Source organism: Penaeus monodon, chromosome 25 (genome assembly GCF_015228065.2).
Source record: "Penaeus monodon isolate SGIC_2016 chromosome 25, NSTDA_Pmon_1, whole genome shotgun sequence".
Lineage (NCBI taxonomy): Eukaryota > Metazoa > Arthropoda > Malacostraca > Decapoda > Penaeidae > Penaeus > Penaeus monodon.
In genome coordinates, this window is record NC_051410.1 from 43,769,295 (window position 1) to 43,769,692 (window position 398).

The 398-nt window shown below is 48.2% G+C and overlaps 1 protein-coding gene across 1 annotated transcript in view; it reads left to right on the forward strand.

Moving 5' to 3' along the window:
- Window positions 1-305: 305 nt before the first annotated feature.
- Window positions 306-398, forward strand: part of LOC119589421 (retinoid-inducible serine carboxypeptidase-like) — a gene marked incomplete at its 3' end in the record, with an annotated part of 6,050 nt that continues 5,957 nt past the window's right edge. The window contains 1 exon segment of the mRNA XM_037938029.1: window positions 306-357. Within this exon segment, the coding sequence (XP_037793957.1) occupies window positions 306-357 (52 nt within the window).

Below are 398 nucleotides of genomic sequence, written 5' to 3' on the forward strand. Positions count from 1 at the left end.
TTGACGAGTGATGTTTCAGCAAAATATGATGAAATGGGCATCAGAAGGGCGATAAGCAGAGAGGGTTTTCCAGGCGATATCTCTCTCTGATTATCTTTCGTAGCCGCTCAAAACGCCGACACTTATATAAACAGATAAGGTTTTCGTGGTTCAAGAAATATTGTGGTTTTTACGTGGTCCTTGGGCAGTGGACAGTCCCACTGATAAGGGAGATAAGAATGAGAAACAAGTAGATGAAGACTGAGGTCAGCGCGATCGTAAAACCAAACCAGCGGTCACTCTTTCGTGCGTTTCTGTGAGGCGACATGAAGCTCCTTCTAGCTCTCGCTGCTCTCGTCGGGGACCGGCCTGTCTGCGGCCGGTAAGCGCGCTCAAGCTTTTTCTCCAATAGTAGACGG